The sequence below is a fragment of the Oncorhynchus mykiss genome, chromosome 27 (genome assembly GCF_057628025.1).
Source record: "Oncorhynchus mykiss isolate SJ-2025 chromosome 27, ASM5762802v1, whole genome shotgun sequence".
Classification (NCBI taxonomy): Eukaryota; Metazoa; Chordata; class Actinopteri; order Salmoniformes; family Salmonidae; genus Oncorhynchus; species Oncorhynchus mykiss.
This window is the reverse complement of record NC_143048.1, coordinates 47,521,701-47,542,790: the sequence shown is the minus strand read 5'-3', so window position 1 is coordinate 47,542,790 and position 21,090 is coordinate 47,521,701. Positions and strand designations below refer to the sequence as shown.

The 21,090-nt window shown below is 43.8% G+C and overlaps 2 protein-coding genes across 5 annotated transcripts in view; one reads left to right on the top strand and one right to left on the bottom strand.

Moving 5' to 3' along the window:
- Window positions 1–2,179: 2,179 nt before the first annotated feature.
- LOC110515379 (CD209 antigen-like protein C) lies at window positions 2,180–4,297 on the top strand. Of its 2 annotated transcripts, none has more exons than XM_090223467.1 (2): window positions 2,180–3,176; window positions 3,348–4,297. In XM_090223467.1, the coding sequence occupies exon 1, from the start codon at window positions 2,485–2,487 to the stop codon at window positions 3,133–3,135; it is 651 nt and encodes a 216-aa protein (XP_090079593.1). In that variant the 5' UTR covers window positions 2,180–2,484; the 3' UTR covers window positions 3,136–3,176; window positions 3,348–4,297. The 2 variants fall into 2 exon arrangements, 1 of the variants encoding a protein (XP_090079593.1); XR_016492432.1 differs by having other exon boundaries at window positions 2,181–3,233; window positions 3,367–4,297.
- An 8,400-nt stretch (window positions 4,298–12,697) lies between these two features.
- LOC110508109 (LHFPL tetraspan subfamily member 6 protein) overlaps window positions 12,698–21,090 on the bottom strand; it is a 149,184-nt gene continuing 140,791 nt past the window's right edge. The window contains exons 4-5 of one of the 3 annotated variants that reach the window (XR_016492531.1): window positions 14,635–19,980; window positions 12,698–13,835 (exon numbers count right to left, since the gene is read on the bottom strand). Coding sequence is in view for 1 of the 3 variants with exons in the window: in XM_036964714.2 (XP_036820609.2) it covers window positions 19,862–19,980 (119 nt within the window). In the remaining 2 variants the exon portion in view is untranslated. Of the gene's footprint in view, window positions 19,981–21,090 lie in introns of all 3 variants that reach the window. The other 2 variants (XR_016492532.1, XM_036964714.2) reach the window with 2 other exon arrangements.

The window sequence follows — 21,090 nt, the reverse complement described above, 5'->3', positions numbered from 1 at the left end:
GCGTTCACCGATCCCCTTTTCTGTTTCAGTTAGTTGTGTCTGATTAGTTGCACCTGTTTCTTGTTTGGGTTTCGGTTGTGGGCGATTTAAACCCAGTAGTCCCGCCAGCTTTCGTGCGGGCTTGTTTTTCTGTTTGTGGTGTGTGGTTATTTTGTGGCATTCATTTTTCCGATCAGTTTCGTCCTGTTTGTTTGGACTGGGTCTTTACGCGCCCTTGTGTGTGTGGCGTGACCAGTCTCTCTGTTTTTTTGGAAAAGAAAGATCCACATCTTTTGAACTACCCTGCTCTCTGCGCCTGACTCCTCCACCCACTACTCATAGAAGCCGTGACAATCTGAGTGTGCCAGAGTGCAGAATAACTGATGAAGATACACCTGTTGAATATGGCCGGTGTCAGTAAACATCTGCAAAAAAACGTAATTCAATTATTGCCAGCAGCAGCACAGTTACAGTCACCAACGCTCTGGATAACATGAAAACAGCCTAACCAGCTCTGCTGGGGAGAGTAAAATGTTCAGAGTGAGGTGTTCTCTCATTTGTGCCTGGAAGTAGCTAGCAAGCTAGCCAATGTTAGCCAGTTAGCTTGGGTGCTTGGATGTGAGGTCAGAAACCTCGGATCAACCCTACTCCTCGGCCAGAGCATCCAGTGTTAACCCTAAACCCTGCCTAATACTACAACGTATTTTCTTAAAATCAGGTTTTAAACCGAACCCTAACCATAACCACAATGCTAACCCTAACCTTAACCACACTGCTAACCCTAACCTTAACCACACTGCTAACCCTTAACCACACTGCTAACCCTAACCTTAACCACACTGCTAACCCTAACCCTTAACCACACTGCTAACCCTAACCTTAACCACACTGCTAACCCTAACCTTAACCACACTGCTAACCCTTAACCACACTGCTAACCCTAACCTTAACCACACTGCTAACCCTAACCTTAACCTTAACCTTTAACCACACTGCTAACCCTAACCTTAACCCTTAACCCTAACCCTTAACCACACCGCTAACCCTAACCTTAACCCTTAACCCTAACCCTTAACCACACTGCTAACCCTAACCTTAGCCCTAACCCTTAACCCTAACCCTTAACCACACTGCTAACCCTAATCTTAACCCTAACCTCAACCACACTGCTAACCCTTATCTTAACCACACTGCTAACCCTAACCTTAACCCTTAACCCTAACCTTAACCACACTGCTAACCCTAACCTTAACCACACTGCTAACCCTAACCTTAACCCTAACCCTTAACCCCAACCCTTAACCCTAACCTTAACCACACTGCTAACCATAACCTTAACCACACTGCTAACCATAACCACACTGCTAACCCTAACCTTAACCCTTAACCCTAACCCTTAACCACACTGCTAACCCTAACCTTAGCCCTAACCCTTAACCACACTGCTAACCCTGACCTTAACCCTAACCTCAACCACACTGCTAACCCTAACCCTAACCACACTGCTAACCCTAACCTTAACCCTAACCCTTAACCCTAACCCTTAACCACACTGTTAACCCTAACCCTTAACCCTAACCCTTAACCACACTGCTAACCCTAACCGTAACCCTAACCCTTAACCCTAACCCTTAACCACACTGCTAACCCTAACCCTTAACCCTAACCCTTAACCACACTGCTAACCCTAACCCTTAACCACACTGCTAACCCTAACCTTAACCCTAACCCTTAACCACACTGCTAACCCTAACCTTAACCCTAACCCTTAACCACACTGCTAACCCTAACCCTTAACACTAACCCTTAACCACACTGCTAACCCTAACCTTAACCCTAACCCTAACCTTAACCCTTAACCCTAACCTTAACCACACTGCTAACCCTAACCCTTAACCACACTGCTAACCCTAACCTTAACCCTTAACCCTAACCTTAAATTAAGACACAATAATCACGTATCTTTTTCAAACATTTTTAGGATATTGTCAATTGACTATGTGGCTGTGGTAGGTAGTGACAACCATTCTGCTGTGCTTCGGTGCCTGTTTATGGTATGAACTAAATAAGGCGTGTCCCTGTCAAAATGTAATGCGATTTCAAGCTTTAGCCTCTAGATGGCGGTAAATGCACAGTTATTAAACCAGAGATTACTGGTAGGCCAGTTATATAAAACAAGTGTTGGGTGGAGCTGTAGGTAATAAGAAAGAGGCTCGGTGGAAAATTAAACCTGTGACCAACTAGCTGACATCTAATACACGGACCACTGACAGGGCCTTGCAGAAAATGAACCCTTATGTCGGCAACATTGTCTTTTGACCCCCTTTGTCTTGAGACATATATGAACTTACTTCACATTGTTAAGAGGAACTTGGTCATAGTGTGATGTAATGTCCATTCCATCAACTTCCTGTTTCGTGTTACTAAATAAGCAGTGAAGAAAGGGTGTGATGTTGAGTTTGGGTCCTCACAGACTTGATTGGAAACGAACCAAGTTGGAACATTATGGAGAGCGTCATTGAGGGTTCATCTGTGGATCAAGATCCTACAAATGGGTATGAAAATGTGACAGCCAACCAGCAGGACAACAGAGACGGCTCAGGATTAGCTCAGCAGCACTCAAGCAGAAGAGTCTACAGATTAATTGCTGTGGGTTTTGGGTCGCTGTGTGTCCTACAAGTCCTTCTTAACGTCTCCCTGCGTTTAGTCGACAACCTGAGCGAAGCGAGAGTCCAGTTGGCCTGTGAGAAAGACGTCCGCAAGATATGTCCCCAAGACTGGATAATACAGTCCGGCTGCAGTTGTTACTTCATCTCCCTTGACACTAAAAACTGGACTGAGAGTAGACAGGACTGTCTGGACAGAGGAGCAGACCTAGTGATCATAAACAGCAGAGTGGAACAAGTTTTCATCAAAACATTGGGTCACAGATCCTGGATCGGTCTGACTGACAGAGAAGTTGAGGGAACCTGGAGATGGGTGGACGGGACACCACTGACCGCAAGTTACTGGACTACAACCGGCGAACCGAATGGAGGAGCTGAAGAGAACTGTGCTGAGATTATCGGCATTCACAATGACCCGGTATTGGCCTGGAATGATCTACCATGTTACTATGAACAGCGTTGGATCTGTGAGAGGTCGTTGGTTCTGTGAGAGGTTGTTGGATCTGTGAGAGGTCGTTAGTTCTGTGATAGGTCGTTAGTTCTGTGATAGGCCGATGGATCTGTGAGAGGTCGTTGGTTCTGTGAGAGGTCGTTGGTTCTGTGAGAGTTTGTTGGATCTGTGAGAGTTTGTTGGATCTGTGATAGGTCGTTAGTTCTGTGATAGGTCGTTAGTTCTGTGAGAGGTTGTTGGATCTGTGATAGGCCGTTGGATCTGTGAGAGGTCGTTGGTTCTGTGAGATTCAGCCCTAACATGTCCCTAACACCTACAATAGTATCCACGTCCATTCCAGAACCCACCAAACAACATTATTTTAAGCAAGTAAGGCAAGTCACAATTAATTTAGGGAAAAAGCAGGTTCCGCATTTATAAAAGTAACGTTTTTTTCCTCTCTCTTTTGACTCCCTTGTCACAGGTTCTGGCATTGTCCCCCCCCCCCATGCTCATGTAACACGTGTTGAATTCCTTTGTTGTATAATGACCCAGAGTCTGAATAGTTCCATGAAAATCCTAATCAATCCTATATGTTAAAACACTTGTAAGAACTTTATATGGTCACGGATAGTGTTTTATAATGGTCTCCCAACATTATATTGTGATATGTATGCATTTCAGTCATTTATGAACTTATCTGTTGATTTGTGAACACTGTACTGTACATTTTACTCAGGGGCACAACTTTCACTGGGGACATGGGGGGGACATGTCCCCCCCCCACCCAGTTTTAATCACTGGGATGTGATTCAAACTGAGGCAACGGTGTGCTTTAGGACCATGCAGACGCCTCCGAGCGGTCTGGTAGGCTGTTTCGAGTGTTTATCCAACAGAATAAAACAATTTTTTTTTTAAATCTTTTTTTTAAAAGTTATGCCCCTCCCACTTCTAAAACCAAAGTTGCGCCCCTGATTTTACTACACGTCGTCATTGGTCTAGCATGGCTATTCATGCCCCCTTTTCGTTGTTCATTTGTACTTTACAGAGGATGTGGTGCATTAGGGCAGCACAACATTTGTTTTTGGAAGTTGTTATTGTAATTATCAGCTATGTCATGTGTTTTTGTTAGGATATTTTGACAATATTTTACTGTTCTCAAGAGCACATCATGTACTGTAATGTACTTAACACCTGTCTGTAATTAAGAACCTTGTCTGGCTGAGGCCTACAGGCTACTGGATATTTACATTTAAAACTGTACAATTCATTTGTAATTACATTTTTATGTGAAACAACATTATTGTTATTGGCCCCTGTCTACATTCACCTCTTTGGCTCGTTTACATTCACTAGTGAATGACTCCTCTCGGTTGATGTATGGGATGTGTAGTTCTGGAGTGTAGAGAACAAGTTGTACTGATGTGGATTAGAACAAACGGCCCAACCATCTTGATACAGTGTTGGATTAGAACAAACAACCCAACCATCTAGATACAGTGTTGGATTAGAACAAAAAACCCAACCATCTAGATACAGTGGTGGATTAGAACAAACAACCCAACCATCTAGATACAGTGGTGGATTAGAACAAACAACCCAACCATCTAGATACAGTGGTGGATTAGAACAAACAACCCAACCATCTAGATACAGTGGTGGATTAGAACAAACAACCTAACCATCTAGATACAGTGGTGGATTAGAACAAACGACCCAACCATCTAGATACAGTGGTGGATTAGAACAAACAACCCAACCATCTAGATACAGTGTTGGATTAGAACAAACAACCCAACCGTCTAGATACAGTGGTGGATTAGAACAAACGACCCAACCATCTAGATACAGTGGTGGATTAGAACAAACGACCCAACCATCTAGATACAGTGTTGGATTAGAACAAACAACCCAACCGTCTAGATACAGTGGTGGATTAGAACAAACGACCCAACCATCTAGATACAGTGGTGGATTAGAACAAACGACCCAACCATCTAGATACAATGGTGGATTAGAACAAACAACCCAACCATCTAGATACAGTGTTGGATTAGAACAAACAACCCAACCGTCTAGATACAGTGGTGGATTAGAACAAACAACCCAACCATCTAGATACAGTGGTGGATTAGAACAAACGACCCAACCATCTAGATACAATGGTGGATTAGAACAAACAACCTAACCATCTAGATACAGTGGTGGATTAGAACAAACAACCCAACCATCTAGATACAGTGGTGGATTAGAACAAACAACCCAACCATCTAGATACAGTGGTGGATTAGAACAAACAACCCAACCATCTAGATACAGTGTTGGATTAGAACAAACAACCCAACCAGCTAGATACAGTGGTGGATTAGAACAAACGACCCAACCATCTAGATACAGTGGTGGATTAGAACAAACGACCCAACCATCTAGATACAGTGTTGGATTAGAACAAACAACCCAACCGTCTAGATACAGTGGTGGATTAGAACAAACAACCTAACCATCTAGATACAGTGGTGGATTAGAACAAACAACCCAACCATCTAGATACAGTGGTGGATTAGAACAAACAACCCAACCATCTAGATACAGTGTTGGATTAGAACAAAAAACCCAACCATCTAGATACAGTGGTGGATTAGAACAAACAACCCAACCATCTAGATACAGTGGTGGATTAGAACAAACAACCCAACCATCTAGATACAGTGGTGGATTAGAACAAACAACCTAACCATCTAGATACAGTGGTGGATTAGAACAAACGACCCAACCATCTAGATACAGTGGTGGATTAGAACAAACAACCCAACCATCTAGATACAGTGTTGGATTAGAACAAACAACCCAACCGTCTAGATACAGTGGTGGATTAGAACAAACGACCCAACCATCTAGATACAGTGGTGGATTAGAACAAACGACCCAACCATCTAGATACAGTGTTGGATTAGAACAAACAACCCAACCGTCTAGATACAGTGGTGGATTAGAACAAACGACCCAACCATCTAGATACAGTGGTGGATTAGAACAAACGACCCAACCATCTAGATACAATGGTGGATTAGAACAAACAACCCAACCATCTAGATACAGTGTTGGATTAGAACAAACAACCCAACCGTCTAGATACAGTGGTGGATTAGAACAAACAACCCAACCATCTAGATACAGTGGTGGATTAGAACAAACGACCCAACCATCTAGATACAATGGTGGATTAGAACAAACAACCTAACCATCTAGATACAGTGGTGGATTAGAACAAACAACCCAACCATCTAGATACAGTGGTGGATTAGAACAAACAACCCAACCATCTAGATACAGTGGTGGATTAGAACAAACAACCCAACCATCTAGATACAGTGTTGGATTAGAACAAACAACCCAACCATCTAGATACAGTGGTGGATTAGAACAAACGACCCAACCATCTAGATACAGTGGTGGATTAGAACAAACGACCCAACCATCTAGATACAGTGTTGGATTAGAACAAACAACCCAACCGTCTAGATACAGTGGTGGATTAGAACAAACAACCTAACCATCTAGATACAGTGGTGGATTAGAACAAACAACCCAACCATCTAGATACAGTGGTGGATTAGAACAAACAACCCAACCATCTAGATACAGTGGTGGATTAGAACAAACAACCCAACCATCTAGATACAGTGGTGGATTAGAACAAACAACCCAACCATCTAGATACAGTGGTGGATTAGAACAAACAACCCAACCATCTAGATACAATGGCGACGACATATTATATTATTATTATTGTATTATTACGTTTGTGTATGTTTTGTTATCAACGTATCACTTTCCAGTTTAAATGTCTCTTTGGACAAAGTGAAGTGTGTGGCTTTCACGTTTTCCAACTTTTACTTGCTTGCATCTTGAATTAAAAAAAAAACATGCAAACGAACGTGGTTGAAAACACTTTTCTTTCCCACTCCATGTTATAAATGAAGGTATGTGAAGTGGGTGGATTTCCAGACTAAATGAAACATGACATCTTTTCTTCGACTGCCGTGTGTGTTCCAGACTTTACACCCACGTCCAATGAACTCTTTAACTTACCATTAACTTACCATTTAACAACCATCCATCATCCCTCCGTCACCTGGGCTCGTTGATATTAGATCCATAAAGCATATTCTGAAAAGCAAACCTTAAAAAAAAACTCAAAATGGCCTCCCGAGTGGCGCGGCGGTCTAAGGCACTGCATCACAGCGCTTGAGACGTCCACTACAAACCCGGGTTCAATCCCAGGCTGTGTCACGAGCGGGCCGTGACCGGGAGACCCATGAGGCGGCGCACAATTGGCCCAGCGTCGTCCGAATTAGGGGAGGCTGGGATTTCCTTGTTCCATCGCCACTCTAGTGACTCCTTGTGGCGGGCCGGGCGTCTGTACGCTGATTCAGGTCACCATGGTGTTACTTTGGTGTTTTCCTTCATTCCTATTTTAGTAAGTAATGCATCTTTTTAATGAAATATCTAAGAAACTGAACTGGTAGACATATTTTGGCATTAGCTGTCCAAGCTTCTTTCACTTGATGTTTTGAATCATTCATATTTAATCATTTCTGACAAAGTATTTAAGTATTAGACCTCTCACTAAAAGCTTCAATCATATAAAAGTTATATTTAAATCTAAACTGGTTCTGTTGCAGAATAGTAAGAATGTCTCACCCCATGTTCCAGAATGGCCTTTTCCCCCTTTTTATTCAGACTACAACCTCTCACTTTCGGTTATTTGAAAATGAAATCATCTTCATAATATCGTTATTTTTTTTAAACAAGCCATAGAAAGTTGGTTGCAATTTCAGTTTAATCCACCAGGAAAGACAGAACAAATAATACCACAGATATTATGGTTACACTGAAATATACTAATTGATAAAAAAAAAAAAACTATATTTTGTTTGTTAAAGGTATAATCTTTGTAAATTATATCATAAATAGGACTGGTGGAGTTGTAACACACTCAGCTAACAAGAATATATGCAAATGTCTGTTCTACTCAAAATTACAACCAACTAATTGCAGCACTACCGCAACAATAGAAGAGGCAAGTGGAAGGGGGAGAAGGACCTTGTCTGTCGGCATTAAATACCAAAATTGGCTAAAGAAAATTGTGATGAATAAAAAAGTTTAATTTAAGGACCAAAAAATGTACGTCTCTGCAATATAGATGGATTGAAATACAGTGCCTTCAGAAAGTATTCAGACCCCTTGACTTTTTACACATTTTGTTATGTTACAGCCTGATTTTTTTTTTTTTAATCCCTCATCAATTTACACACAATACCCCATAAAGACAAAGCAAAAACAGATTTTAGAAAGGTTTGCAAATAAAAAAATAAAAAAATGAAATATGACATTTACATATGTACCTTTTACTCAGTACTTTGTTGAAGCACCTTTGGCAGCAATTACATCCTCGAGTCGTCTTGGGTATGACGCTACAAGCTTTGCACATCTGCATTTGGGGAGTTTCTCCCATTCTTCTCTGCAGATACTCTCAAGCTGTGTCAGGTTGGATGGGAAGCGTTGCTGCACAGCTATTTTCAGGTCTCTCCAAAAATGTTAGAACGGGTTCAAGTCCAAACTCTGGATGGGCCACTCAAGAACATTCAGAGACCACTCCCGTGTTGTCTTGGCTGTGTGCTTGGATCGTTGAAGGTGAACCTCTGGAGCAGGTTTTCCTCAAGGATCTCTCTGTACTTTGCTCTTTTCATCTTTCTTGACTAGTCTCCCAGTCCCTGTCGCTGAAAAACATCCCGACAGCATGATGCTGCCACCACCCTGCTTCACCGTAAGGGATGGTGCCACCACCATGCTTCACCATAAGGGTGGTGCCATCACCATGCTTCACCATAAGGGTGCTGCCACCACCATGCTTCACCGTAGGGATGGTGCCACCACCCTGCTTCACCGTAAGGGTGGTGCCAGGTTTCCTCCAGACATGACACTTGGCATGCAGGCCAAAGTTTTCAATCTTGATTTCATCAGACCAGAGAATCTTGTTTCTCATGGTCTGAGAGTACTTTAGATGCCTTTTGTCAAATTCAAAGCGGGCCTTTATGTGGTTTTTACTGAGGAATGGCTTCTGGGAAAATGTTTTATTTAATCAATTTTAGAATAAGGCTGTAATGTAACAACATGTGGAAAAAGGGGAGCTGAAGGATGGGACTGGGTGGTGATCAGAGATAGATGGGAGGGGTTTAGGGTAGCTGAAGGATGGGACTGGATGGTGATCAGAGATAGATGGGAGGGGTTTAGGGTAGCTGAAGGATGGGACTGGATGGTGATCAGAGATAGATGGGAGGGGTTGAGGGTAGCTGAAGTACTGGATGGTGATCAGAGATAGATGGGAGGGGTTGAGGGTAGCTGAAGGATGGGACTGGATGGTGTTCAGAGATAGATGGGAGGGGTTGAGGGGAGCTGAAGGATGGGACTGGATGGTGATCAGAGATAGATGGGAGGGGTTGAGGGTAGCTGAAGGATGGGACTGGATGGTGTTCAGAGATAGATGGGAGGGGTTTAGGGGAGCTGAAGGATGGGACTGGATGGTGATCAGAGATAGATGGGAGGGGTTTAGGGGAGCTGAAGGATGGGACTAAAAACAAACAAAAGATAACTAATATAAAATATACTGTGTCCGTAAAATGTAAAATACTGTATTATTTATGAGCTGGAAGTAGAAGCCTAAGAGTTGTCCCAATTAAGGGATTGTATCTGCCCCATGCATAGTGTAAACTGTAAAGTTGACTGGAGTAGGAATAATGGTGTGAGGCTGTTTTTCATGGTTCGGGTTAGGCCCCTTAGTTCCAGTGAAGGGAAATCTTAACTCTACAGCATACAATGACATTCTAGATGATTCTGTGCTTCCAACTGTGTGGCAACTTTGTGGCCCTTTCCTGTTTCAGCATGACAAAGCCTCTGTGCACAAAGCGAGGTCCATACAGAAATGGTTTGTCAGTGTGGAAGAACTTGACTGGCCTATACAGAGCCCTGACCTCAACCCCATCGAACACCTTTGGGATGAATTGGAACGCCGACTGCGAGCCAGGCCTAATCGCCCAACATCAGTGTTCCCGACTTCACTAATGCACTTGTGGCTGAATGGAAGCATCTAGCCTTTTTTTATAGCAGCAAAGGGGGAACCAACTAATGCCCATGATTTTAGAATTAGATGTTGGACAGGAAGTGTCCACATACTTTGGGTCATGTAGTGTATGTCTTGAGCTTTATGAGGTCACAAGTAAAACACTATTCCATTGAGTCACATTACATTACAGAGAGAGAAAGAGAGAAACAGAGAGAGCGAGAGCGAGAGCGAGAGAGAGAGAGAGAGAGGGGGGGAGGAAGATGAGAGAGATGAACTCCTGACTTATTAAAAAGAGGGAACACAGAGAGACAGAGCAAAGAGAGATATCAATGAGAGACAGAGGTAGAATGGTAGAGAGGGGGGAAGAGACAGAAAGGGAGAGAGGGAAGGGGGAGAATTGGAGAGAGGGGGAGAGAGAGAAAGGGAGAGAGTGAGGGAGAGAGAAAGGGGGAGAGAGAAAAGGGGGGGAGAGAGAGAAAGGGAGAGGGGGGAAGAGAGAGAAAGGGAGAGAGAGAAAGGGAGAGAGAGAAAGGGAGAGGGGGGAGAGAGAATGGGAGAGAGGGGGAAGAGAAAGAAAGGGAGAGAGGAAAGGGGGAGAATTGGAGAGAGGGGGAGAGAGAGAAAGGGAGAGAGTGAGGGAGAGAGAAAGGGGGAGAGAGAAAAGGGGGGGAGAGAGAGAAAGGGAGAGGGGGGAAGAGAGAGAAAGGGAGAGAGAGAAAGGGAGAGAGAGAAAGGGAGAGGGGGGAGAGAGAATGGGAGAGAGGGGGAAGAGAAAGAAAGGGAGAGAGGAAAGGGGGAGAATTGGAGAGAGGGGGAGAGAGAGAAAGGGAGAGAGTGAGGGAGAGAGAAAGGGGGAGAGAGAAAAGGAGGGGGGAGAGAGAGAAAGGGAGAGAGGGTGGAAGAGAGATAAAGGGAGAGAGAGAAAGGGAGAGGGGGGAAGAGAGAGAAAGGGAGAGGGGGGAGAAAGGGAGAGGGTGGAGAGAGAAAAGGAGAGAGGGGGAAAGAGAATGAAAGGGAGAGAGGCGGAAAGAGAGAGAGAAGGGGAGAGAGGAGGGACGGGAGAGAGGGGGGAGAGAGAGAGAAAGGGAGAGAGGGGGAGAGAGAGAGAAAGGGAGAGGAGGGACGGGAGAGAGGGGGAGAGAGAGAGAAAGGGAGAGAGGGGGAGAGAGAGAGAAAGGGAGAGAGGGGGAGAGTGAGAGAAATCATCCAGGGTTCATGGGTAGGGTACCATCATCCAGGGTTCATGGGTAGGGTACCATCATCCAGGTTTCATGGGTAGGGAACCATCATCCAGGGTTCAGGGGTAGGGTACCATCATCCAGGGTTCATGGGTAGGGTACCATCATCCAGGGTTCATGGGTAGGGTACCATCATCCAGGGTTCATGGGTAGGGTACCATCATCCAGGGTTCATGGGTAGGGTACCATCATCCAGTTGTTGTGGTTTAACCTGCCTTGCTCAAGAGCAGAACAGCAGATTTCACCACCTAGTCAGTTCAGGGATTTCAACCAGGGACTTTCCGGTTACTGGCCCAACGCTCTTAACTGCTAGACTGCCAGCCTCCCAATATACAGTTCATCCAAGTATACGAACGGAGTCGTTGTCATTTCAAGAGTAGTATATGTCTTCAAAACAATCCTCTCCGTTTTATAGTAAAATCAGGGTCTTTAGGAATGTGACGCTAGCAATGAAGATTTAGTAACCTGATCAAAGAAATATGGACTGACTAAACACTGGAAGTCAGGGGTTAATATCTCATCAATAAACCTTCCTCTACTGCTGCTGCCTGTTACCTTCTAATGTGTGATCACGGCAGCATCCCAAATGGCACCCTATTCCCTATATTTAGTACACTACTTTAGAATGGCACCCTATTCCCTATATTTAGTACACTAGTTTAGAATGGCACCATATTCCCTATATAGTACACTACTTTAGAATGGCACCCTATTCCCTATATTTAGTACACTACTTTAGAATGGCACCCTATTCCCTATATTTAGTACACTAGTTTAGAATGGCACCATATTCCCTATATAGTACACTACTTTAGAATGGCACCCTATTCCCTATATAGTACACTACTTTAGAATGGCACCCTATTCCCTATATAGTACACTACTTTTAACCAGAACCATGTGAGCCTTGGTCAAAAGTAGAGCACTGTATATATCGGGTGTCATTTGGGACTCAAACAGAGAATGACTGCCAGTACACCGAGTATATCCAGGATACAGTATTTCCTGCGGTTCAGCTGATGAACGTGTGAATGGTAACATTTTCTCAGCCCCCTGCACCCCCCCCCCCCCCCCCCCCCCCCAGCTTTAAAGTCAGGATTGTGACGTTCCTACAACCTAGACACGAGAGTCACAGACAGCAGAAATTATACCTGTTTAAAGCCAGTGAATAGATTCACTGCTCTTTGCTTTAGTTCAGGAAACGTTGACAACAAAATCTGTTGTGAAAAAAAAATAAATGGACATATTAAATACTGTATATTTAGATAAACAACATTTATTTACACACAGTGAGAAATAACAACGAGGATTTACTTGAAATGTGTATACAAAAAAAACATATGCTAATATGATAAAAATGTACATTATCATACAACTCATTGTATATACTGTATCTAAATAATATGTTAAACCCATAACAATGATTAGGCGTTTTTGGATCTGAGCAGGCTGTATTTAGGAAGAAGTAGCCTAGGTTGGATTGCTTTTTACATCATGGAGATTATTGCATTTAAAAAAAATTAAAAAAAATGAAAACAAAATACAGAAACACTCCACAGTACCAATGGAAGAATCACAGGTCTAGACTATTGTACCACTAAACCACAACAACAACCAAAGAGATGGAGGGAAAGAAAGAAAGAACGCATTCTTTAAAAAGAGATAGTTAGGTACATGACAGAGAAACAAAGAGAGATTGGTCCATACATTGTGCATATAGGAAGAACAGTCAGGAAGGAGGAATAAGGACAGTCAGAGAGGAGGAATAAGGACAGTTAGGGAGGAGGGAATAAGGACAGTCAGAGAGGAGGAATAAGGACAGTTAGGGAGGAGGGAATAAGGACAGTCAGAGAGGAGGAATAAGGACAGTCAGAGAGGAGGAATAAGGACAGTTAGGGAGGAGGGAATAAGGACAGTCAGAGAGGAGGAATAAGGACAGTTAGGGAGGAGGGAATAAGGACAGTCAGAGAGGAGGAATAAGGACAGTTAGGGAGGAGGGAATAAGGACAGTCAGAGAGGAGGAATAAGGACAGTTAGGGAGGAGGGAATAAGGACAGTCAGAGAGGAGGAATAAGGACAGTCAGGGAGGAGGGAATAAGGACAGTCAGAGAGGAGGAATAAGGACAGTTAGGGAGGAGGGAATAAGGACAGTCAGAGAGGAGGAATAGGGACAGTCAGAGAGGAGTAATAAGGACAGTCAGGGAGGAGGAATAAGGACAGTCAGAAAGGAGGAATAAGGACAGTCAGAGAGGAGGGATAAGGACAGTCAGAAAGGAGGAATAAGGACAGTCAGAGAAGAAAATTAAGAACAGTTTTGTCTGACTGCAGTCATAACAGAACAATAAGATCCGTTTTTTAAGACGGAATTTGTTTCCTGTTGTACATTTTGTCTTGTCCTGTAGTCCTAGCAGTCAGTCTCTGCCTTGGTCTGTCTGATGTCCTGTAGTCCTAGCAGTCAGTCTCTGCCTTGGTCTGTCTGATGTCCTGTAGTACTAGCAGTCAGTCTCTGCCTTGATCTGTCTTGTCCTGTAGTCCTAGCAGTCAGTCTCTGCCTTGGTCTGTCTGATGTCCTGTAGTCCTAGCAGTCAGTCTCTGCCTTTGTCTGTCCTAGCAGTCAGTCTCTGCCTTGGTCTGTCTGATGTCCTGTAGGCTAGCAGTCAGTCTCTGCCTTGGTCTGTCTGTGATGTCCTGTAGTACTAGCAGTCAGTCTCTGCCTTGGTCTGTCCTAGCAGTCACTCTGCCTTGGTCTGTCCTAGCAGTCAGTCTCTGCCTTGGTCTGCCTGATGACCTGTAGTCCTAGCAGTCAGTCTCTGCCTTGGTCTGTCCTAGCAGTCAGTCTCTGCCTTGGTCTGTCTGATGTCCTGTAGGCTAGCAGTCAGTCTCTGCCTTGGTCTGCCTGATGTCCTGTAGTCCTAACAGTCAGTCTCTGCCTTGGTCTGTCCTAGCAGTCAGTCTCTGCCTTGGTCTGCCTGATGACCTGTAGTCCTAGCAGTCAGTCTCTGCCTTGGTCTGCCTGATGTCCTGTAGTCCTAGCAGTCAGTCTCTGCCTTGGTCTGTCTTGTCCTGTAGTACTAGCAGTCAGTCTCTGCCTTGGTCTGTCTGATGTCATGTAGTCCTAGCAGTCAGTCTCTGCCTTGGTCTGTCTGATGTCCTGTAGTCCTAGCAGTCAGTCTCTGCCTTGGTCTGTCTGATGACCTGTAGTACTAGCAGTCAGTCTCTGCCTTGGTCTGTCTTGTCCTGTAGTACTAGCAGTCAGTCTCTGCCTTGGTCTGTCTTGTCCTGTAGTCCTAGCAGTCAGTCTCTGCCTTGGTCTGTCTGATGACCTGTAGTCCTAGCAGTCAGTCTCTGCCTTGGTCTGTCCTAGCAGTCAGTCTCTGCCTTGGTCTGTCTGATGTCCTGTAGGCTAGCAGTCAGTCTCTGCCTTGGTCTGTCTTGTCCTGTAGTCCTAGCAGTCAGTCTCTGCCTTGGTCTGTCTGATGACCTGTAGTCCTAGCAGTCAGTCTCTGCCTTGGTCTGTCCTAGCAGTCAGTCTCTGCCTTGGTCTGTCTGATGACCTGTAGTACTAGCAGTCAGTCTCTGCCTTGGTCTGTCTTGTCCTGTAGTCCTAGCAGTCAGTCTCTGCCTTGGTCTGTCTGATGACCTGTCCCATGTGGCGCAGAGCATATGAAAGTGGAGTTACATTGTTCATTTAGGAAGAGGAAGAATGATGCCTAAGCTTCTGAAGACGTGCGTTGTCTTGTACTACAGTTGTAGCAGTCACTTTGTCTCTGCCCTGGTGTGATGACATGGGTTGACCTGGGTCCCATCAGGATCAGAGCAGAACACTTCAGGTCACTCAGTGTGCTTTCGATTGTTATGTATACTGTAGCCTGTAGCTGTTATCTGTCAGCACTAGCTACTACAGGCTACTGTAGTCTGTAGTAGCCTGTAGTAGTCTGTAGTAGTCTGTAGTAGTCTGTAATAGTCTGTAGTAGCCTGTAATAGTCTGTAATAGTCTGTAGTAGTCTGTAGTAGCCTGTAGTAGTCTGTAGTAGCCTGTGGTAGTCTGTAGTAGCCTGTAGTAGCCTGTAATATCCTGTAGTAGTCTGTAATATCCTGTAGTAGTCTGTAGTAGCCTGTAGTAGTCTGTAGTAGCCTGTAGTAGCCTGTAATATCCTGTAGTAGTCTGTAATATCCTGTAGTAGTCTGTAGTAGCCTGTAGTAGTCTGTAGTAGCCTGTAGTAGCCTGTAATATCCTGTAGTAGTCTGTAATATCCTGTAGTAGTCTGTAGTAGCCTGTAGTAGTCTGTAGTAGCCTGTAGTAGCCTGTAATATCCTGTAGTAGTCTGTAATATCCTGTAGTAGTCTGTAGTAGCCTGTAGTAGTCTGTAGTAGCCTGTAGTAGCCTGTAATATCCTGTAGTAGTCTGTAATATCCTGTAGTAGTCTGTAGTAGCCTGTAGTAGTCTGTAGTAGCCTGTAGTAGCCTGTAATATCCTGTAGTAGTCTGTAATATCCTGTAGTAGTCTGTAGTAGCCTGTAGTAGTCTGTAGTAGCCTGTAGTAGCCTGTAATATCCTGTAGTAGTCTGTAATATCCTGTAGTAGTCTGTAGTAGCCTGTAGTAGTCTGTAGTAGCCTGTAGTAGCCTGTAATATCCTGTAGTAGTCTGTAGTAGCCTGTAGTAGCCTGTAATATCCTGTAGTAGTCTGTAGTAGTCTGTAGTAACCTGCAATAGTCTGTAGTAGCCTGTAGTAGTCTGTAGTAGCCTGTAGTAACCTGCAATAGTCTGTAGTAGCCTGTACACTACTGGTCAAAAGTTTGGACACACCTACTCATTCAAGGGTTTTTCTTAATTTTTTACTATTTTCTACATTGTAGAAGACATCAAAACTATGAAAAACACACATTTAATAATGTAGTAACCAAAACAGTGTTAAACATATCAACATATATTTTATATTTGAGATTCTTCAAAGTAGCCACCCTTTGCCTTGATGACAGCTTTGCACACTATTGGCATTCTCTCAACCAGCTTCATGAGGTAGTCACCTGGAATGCATTTCAATTAACAGGTGTGCCTTCTTAAAAGTTCATTTGTGGAATTTCTTTCCTTCTTGATGCGTTTGAGCCAATCAGTTGTGTTGTGACAAGGTAGGGGTGGTATACAGAAGATAGCCGTATTTGATAAAAGACCAAGTCCATATTATTGGCAAGAAAGAGCTCAAATAAGCAAGGAGAAAATCCATTCCATCATTACTTTAACCTCTCTGGGCTAGGGGACAGTATTTTGACATGCGGATGAAAAGCGTGCCCAAAGTAAACTGCCTGTTACTCAGGTCCAGAAGCTTGGATATGCATCTAATTGGTAGATTTGGGTAGAAAACACTCTAAAGATACCAAAACTGTTAAAATAATGTCTGTGATTATAACATAACTGATATGGCAGGCAGTAACCTGAGAAAAACCATCCAGGAAGTGGTCTTTTTTTATGTTTTCAGTTTTCCATTGACTGCCTATACAGTATCCAAAGACTTAGGACTCAGATTGCACTTCCTATGGCATCCACTAGATGTCAACAGTCTTTAGAAATGGTTTCAGGCTTGTATTCTGAAAAATGAGGGAGTAAGACATCTCTGAGTGAGTGGACCCTGGGAAGTCCCCAGAGCTGCTGAGCCGATCGAGAGCGCGCCTTTCTTGTTTTCCTTTTATATTGACGGAGCTATGGTCCGGTTGAAATATTATTGATTATTATGACTAAAAACAACCTGAGGATTGATTATCAACATCATTTGACATGTTTCTATGAACTTTACTGATACTTTTTAGATTTTTCGTCTGCTTGTTGTGACTGACTTTGAGCCAATGGATTACTGAACAAAACGCGCCAACAAAACTGAGGTTTTGGATATAAAGAAGGACTTTATAGAACAAAACAGACATTTATATTGTGTATCTGGGAGTCTTGTGAGTGCAACCATATGAAGATCATCAAAGGTAAGTGATTCATTTTAAATCAAATCAAATCAAATCAAATCAAATTTTATCACTATTTCTGACTTTTGTTACTTCTCTACTTGGCTGGTAACTGTTTGTAATGTTTTGTGTGCTGGGCGCTGTCCTCAGATAATCGCATGGTATGCTTTCACTGTAAAGCCTATTTGAAATCTGACACAACGGTTGGATTAACAAGAAGTTAATATTTAAGCTGATGTATAACACTTTTTATTATGAGTATTTCTGTTTTTGAATTTGGCGCTTTGCAATTTCCCCGTATGTTGGCCAGGTGGGATGGTAGCGTCCCACATACCCTAGAGAGGTTTTAAGACATGAAGATGAGTCAATACGGAACATTTCAAGAACTTTCAAAGTTTCTTCAAGTGCAGTCGCAAAAACCATTAAGTGCTATGATGAAACTGGCTCTCATGAGGACCACCACAGGAAAGGAAGACCCAGAGTTACCTCTGCTGCAGAGGATACGTTCATTAGAGTTACCTGTCTCTCATGAGGACCGCCACAGGAAAGGAAGACCCAGAGTTACCTCTGCTGCAGAGGATAAGTTCATTAGAGTTACCAGCCTCAGAAATTACGGCCCAAATAAATGCTTCACAGAGTTCAAGTAACAGACACATCTCAACATCAACTGTTCAGAGGAGACTGCGTGAATCCGGCCTTCATGGTCGAATTGCTGCAAAGAAACCACTACTAAAGGACACCAATAATAAGAAGAGACTTGCTTGGGCCAAGAAACACAAGTAATGAACATTTGACCGGTGGAAATTTGTCCTTTGGTCTGATGAGTCCAAATTTGAGATTTTTGCTTCCAACCACCGTTTCTTTGTGAGATGCGGTGTGGGTGAACGGATGATCTCTGCATGTGTGGTTCCCACTGTGAAGCATGGAGGAGGAGGTGTGATGGTGCTTTGCTGGTGACACTGTCTGTGATTCATTTAGAATTCAAGGCACACTTAACTAGCATGGCTACCACAGCATTCTGCAGCGATACGCCATCCCATCTGGTTTGGGCTTAGTGGGACTATCAGTTGTTTTTCAACAGGATAATGACCCCCTCCACACTTCCAGCCTGTGTAAGGGCTATTTGACCAAGAAGGAGAGTGATGGAGTACTGCATCAGATAACCTGGCCTCCACAATTCCTCAACCTCAACCAAATTGAGATGGTTTGGGATGAGTTGGACCTCAGAGTGAAGGAAAATCAGCCAACAAGTGCTCAGCATATGTGGGAACTCCTTCAAGACTGTTAGAAAAGCATTCCAGGTGAAGCTGGTTGAGAGAATACCAAGCGTGTGCAAAGCTGTCATTAAGGCAAGGGGTGGCTATTTGAAGAATCTCAAATATTAAATATATTGTGATTTGTTAAACACTTTTTTTTGGTTACTACATGATTCCATATGTGTTATTTCATAGTTTTGATGTCTTCACTATTATTCTACAATGAAGAAAATAGTAAAAATAAAGAAAACCCTTGAATGAGTAGGTATTCTAAAATGTTCTACCGGTAGTGTAGTAGCCTGTAGTAGTCTGTGGTAGCCTGTAATAGTCTATAGTAGTATGTAGTAGCCTGTAGTAGTCTGTGGTAGCCTGTAATAGTCTGTAGTAGTCTGTAGTAGCCTGTAGTAGTCTGTGGTAGCCTGCAGTAGTCTGTAGTAGCCTGTAGTAGTCTGTGGTAGCCTGTAATAGTCTGTAGTAGTCTGTAGTAGCCTGTAGTAGTCTGTGGTAGCCTGCAGTAGCCTGTAGTAGTCTATAGTAGTCTGTAGTAGTCTGTAGGCCTGTCTCTTCTCTTTCCTCCCACCAAGTGGCTCCTCTAGGATGCCTTCCAAATGCCACTCTATTCCCTTTATAGTGCAGTATTATCCCCCAGTGGCCATAGGGCTCTGGTCAAAAGTAACACACTCTATAGGGAATCGGGTGCCATTTGGGATGTTCTTCTAGTAAGGGTGCTCTCAGGAGGAGGAGAAGGGCTATCCCTTCTCCTCCTCCCTCCCCCAGCTAGTTCATCTAGAAAGGGTACCCCTTCTCCTCCTCCACCAGCTGGTTCATCTAGTAGGGCTACCCCCTCCTCTCCTCTCCTCCCCCAACTGGTTCATCTAGTAAGGGAACCCCCTCCTCTCCTCCTCCTCCACCAACTGGTTCATCTAGTAGGGGAACCCCCTCCTCTCCTCCTCCTCCCCCAGCTGGTTCATCTAGTAGGGCTACACCTTCTCCTCCTCTCCTCCCCCAACTGGTTCATCTAGTAGGGGTACACCCTCCTCTCCTCCTCTCCTCCCTCAACTGGTTCATCTAGTAGGGGTACCCCCTCGTCTCCTCCTCCTCCCCCAGCTGGTTCATCTAGTAGGGGTACCCCCTCCTCTCCTACTCTCCTCCCTCAACTGGTTCATCTAGTAAGGGTACCCCCTCCTCTCCTCCTCCTCCCCCAGCTGGTTCATCTAGTAGGGGTACTGCTTCTGTTTCTTCCCTGAGAAACAGGCCATCCAGGTACACAGCAGCATTGCAGCAGCGGCCCCAGCACCCGTACAGTAGTAGGCCCAGCCAATCTCACAGGAACCTAGAGAGAGAGAGAGAGAGAGAGAGAGAGAGAGAGAAATACATTTTGACAGTACAAATGTAAATATTCATGTTTGTGTGAGTATTGGGCTATGGCAGCAGAGTCTGTGGACGTTGATATGTTTTGGGAGTGTAATTCTCAGTTTTAAGGGCCTATATCCCTATGTGCTAAATTACAGCATCTATGCTAAACGTACGCTAGCATCTTAGCTTCTATGCTAAACGTACGCTAGCATCTTAGCTTCTGTGCTAAACGTACGCTAGCATCTTAGCTTCTGTGCTAAACGTACGCTAGCATCTTAGCTCCTATGCTAAACGTACCCTAGCATCTTAGCTTCTGTGCTAAACGTACGCTAGCATCTTAGCTTCTGTGCTAAACGTACGCTAGCATCTTAGCATCTACACTAAAGGCATCCACATGCCTCCCAGTTTAAATAGTTTTGAGGAAGTTTGTGCGTATATTATGACCACATTTTGTGAGGTTTTTGTTTGTTTTGTACTTCGGTGAAGGTTTTTTATTTTTGGCTGTTCGGGCCTGCACACATCATTTTTTCTGGAGGCAAACCGAAGTCTACGCCCCTTCGTCGGTGATTGGTCAACAGTAGGGATTCTTCAATAAAATCTTTATTGATGACTCGTTTTCATGCAAAACATGTTATGTAAAATTGTGTGACTAAAATCGCCTCTGCAAAAACGTCAAAAATGTATGACAAAGAGTTATCTTAGATTAATTTAGTACAGTTTTTTTCATCTCAAAATGAACAAGCAGTACTGATGCTGCTTTATTCTCGCTTTTCAAGCGAAGGTCTTTTAAGGACACTCGTTCAGTTCACCTAGCCGAACTGAAGCATGCCGATGCCTTAAGCACACACTAGCATCTTAGCTCCTATGCTAAACGTACACTAGCATCTTAGCTCCTATGCTAAACGTACACGAGCATCTTAGCTCCGATGCTAAACGTACACTAGCATCTTAGCTTCTATGCTAAACGTACACTAGCATCTTAGCTTCTATGCTAAACGTAACCTAGCATCTTAGCTTCTATACGAAACGTACACTAGTATCTTAGCTTCTATGCTAAACGTACACTAGCATCTTAGCTTCTATGCTA